The sequence below is a fragment of the Wasmannia auropunctata genome, unplaced genomic scaffold (assembly GCF_000956235.1).
Source record: "Wasmannia auropunctata unplaced genomic scaffold, wasmannia.A_1.0 LD313476.1, whole genome shotgun sequence".
In the NCBI taxonomy this organism is placed as follows: Eukaryota; Metazoa; Arthropoda; class Insecta; order Hymenoptera; family Formicidae; genus Wasmannia; species Wasmannia auropunctata.
In genome coordinates, this window is record NW_012049414.1 from 1 (window position 1) to 2,953 (window position 2,953).

Genomic DNA, 2,953 nt, shown 5'->3' on the forward strand with positions numbered 1-2,953 from the left:
TCATAGCAAGAAAGTCTTTGAGAAATTAAGTAAAAAAGTTATTTGTAAATTTTTATTTTAAGCAATAGTTTTTGAGATATAAGAGCTAGTTTAAATTTAGTCAATTATAGATTACGATTAAACGGAAACATGTCTGTGAGCGTATCGTAGTGTTAGTGGTCGCTCACTTCACGCGAGTACTAATCTGTAATTGGCTAAAGTTAAACCCTTATATCTCAAAAACTATTGCTTAAAATAAAAATTTACAAATAATTTTTTTACTTAATTTCTCGAAGACTTTCTTGCTATGATATTGTGATTCGCGAATTTCGAGACACCCTGTATTTTTCATAAACATGAAATGAAACATGTATTACAATTGTACATATATTAAGTAATATTGTAGTTAATATTATAGCATTATACACAAGGAATGAAACATACCTCTAACAAAGCTCGTGTCTTTAACATGCTTTCCGTCTCATCGTGAGTAGGATGCGCAGATTCACTTAAGGTCACTTCTATACGTACAAGCATGTTTGTATGCACAAATCCGACTTTTGGAATAATGACAATTTTCGATAGATTAAAGTTATTTATAATTTGATTGGGTAAAGGCACAACCGTAAACTTTGATCCGTGCCAAGCTAAAGCGATTACTGTTAAATTTTTTAATTGAACCAGTAACAAAGATTCATCCCGATATGTGTTTAGTGGTATAGTGACTATCCATAAAATTTCGATTGTTTCTGTGAAATAAATTAATTTATTGTTTTATGTTTGTGGCAGAAATTCAGTCAATTTATCATTTTTTACCATCGAAATGCAGATTCGTCTCAGTATTATCTTGAAATTCGTTTTCAAAAAAGTGCAACAAACGCGGTTCCTTTCCACCTATTGCTAAGTATTCGATATAACCACTCTTGAAGCAGGCAAAATTTGAAAGTTTGTTGGATTTGATAATTTTAAATTTCTCAAATTGACACAATTTATCCTCATGTTTCGATTCGTATAAAATGACGTTATCAATTCCTTGAAAAGCCAATACAGTGCGTCCGTAAATTGGACAAACTTGGACATTAAATACTCTTGCAACAAATAACCGCCGACAAAACCTGCACGATATAGATAGAAAACTTTTGTAGACAAAGATTACATTTACACATTTATAATTACTTTTTTATAAATTGCCGTAAAAATGGATTTCATAATGTGTCTGAAATATCAGTTATCAGTTACCTATGTAGGTATTATAGATGTAATATTGTAAACAATTGATTAAAACAAATGTTAAATTTTTTGAAAGAAGAAAGCCAGAAACATCTTTTCTTAAAGTTTCTCAGAAATTTTGGGACAGGTATCAAGATTTGCATAAAAGTTGAAAAAGCATTAACACATAACAAATGTTATTTAATAAATTATTGACCAGTATAGTTAGTGCTTTGTTTTAATTGTAATTTTCTTGAAATCTTAATCTTGAAATCTTGTAAAGAATCCTTGCACAATTTTATTATAAAACGCAAAGTATAAAATGCTTGTTATACGCATATAATATGATATTGCAAACTAAAGTAAAGTAATATACTTAAAATAAGCAATATGCATAACTGAATAAACGGAATTACCATATATTGATACGATGATTATTGTAATCAATATCGAAACCGTAAATATCAATCAACGACTGCCCTTCGAGATATGCATCATCATTGTCAAGTAGCAATAATTCATATTGATTCTTTTCTCGTATGAATTCCATGCCTTGAATTTGCTTGCGTACAGGCCATGTCGAATACAACATGTATGTATTTCCAACAATTCTATACCAATACAAGGAATAACCATATTGAGATTCAACAAGTAGAATTGCCATTAAATCGTTTTTGTGATTTTCATTAAATGTTGCCTTGACATTGAAATGAAGAACTTTAAACTGTAATATGTGTCCTTCAGTCGATATACTTGTAATACGTTTGATTAACAAATCATCCCAGTTAATCTTGTAGAAAAGTAATGTCGAATTTTCAGCACAAATAAAGTAACTTGCTTCCGTTTGCAAAAATTGCCAATTGTTTATTGATGTGTCAATGCTATCAGTAAGTGTATGCAATGAAATATTTGTTACAACAACTTCTGAAAATATAGATAGACTCTTTCAGATTATTCACAGCCAAATAGCCAAAAAGTTATAAATTTACTTGCACAAAACAAGACATTTATTTTTGATAAATTTTCATTAGCAGTAAAGCAGTAAAACTGTACCCATTACACTTTAATTAATCATTTCATTTGCACCTAATCATGTTCAAATCGAATGAATGCTTTTTTTATTATACATAAAATTTTTAAAAATTATACAATATAAAATTATATTTATTAATATTAGATTAAGTGTTAATTTAGCGTATTTGATAATAGTTACCTTCTCGATTTCCAGCCCCAGTACCGAATTTATAGTCTTGCCAAATTACCGATGTATCTCCATGATCTCGGGGTCTTCGAAATGATCTAGTGTTGACCAGCATTTCGTCCAATGTTTTAGACATTTCTTTTAGATCCTGGCATTTTGCGTTATTAACGAATAATATCCATAATATAAGGAAACATACGACAAGATCCTTACACGTTGACATTCTGGACACAGACTGAGACTTAACGGTGAAATTTTCACGACCGATGTCTCGTAAATATTTGCACACTGTACACGACTCACAATATTTTGATTTTCATTGAACCGATCTGCTGATCTCTAATTTAAATTTGTCCAAATTATAACTTGGCTAAAGACTAAATTTTTATTTTTAAATTAATATCAATATTATCTATCATTTTTTCTATATAATATTATAATATTGTTAATTAAATTTATCTGAAATAATACTGAAATTTTATTAATATTATATACTTCTATTATATACTAAAATTACACACACACATCTACATAAGCACAACATTTATTTTTAATATTACTCGT

The 2,953-nt window shown here is 28.9% G+C and overlaps 1 protein-coding gene across 1 annotated transcript; it reads right to left on the reverse strand.

The window, feature by feature from the left end:
* Nucleotides 1-399: 399 nt before the first annotated feature.
* Nucleotides 400-2,655, reverse strand: LOC105460930. Its single transcript, XM_011707425.1, has 4 exons — nucleotides 2,402-2,655; nucleotides 1,605-2,112; nucleotides 796-1,094; nucleotides 400-728 (listed from the first exon to the last, which is right to left on the reverse strand). Exons 1-4 carry the CDS (start codon nucleotides 2,610-2,612, stop codon nucleotides 400-402), a joined length of 1,347 nt encoding a protein of 448 aa, XP_011705727.1. The 5' UTR covers nucleotides 2,613-2,655.
* Between the last annotated feature and the right edge of the window lie 298 nt (nucleotides 2,656-2,953).

Coding starts and splice junctions, on each gene's coding strand:
- LOC105460930 (XM_011707425.1), bottom strand. CDS start 2,612: ATGTCAACGTGTAAGGATCTTGTCGTATGTTTCCTTATATTATGGATA. Junction 2,113..2,401: donor TGGGGCTGGAAATCGAGAAG/GTAACTATTATC, acceptor CTATATTTTCAG/AAGTTGTTGTAACAAATATT. Junction 1,095..1,604: donor AATCATCGTATCAATATATG/GTAATTCCGTTT, acceptor TATATCGTGCAG/GTTTTGTCGGCGGTTATTTG.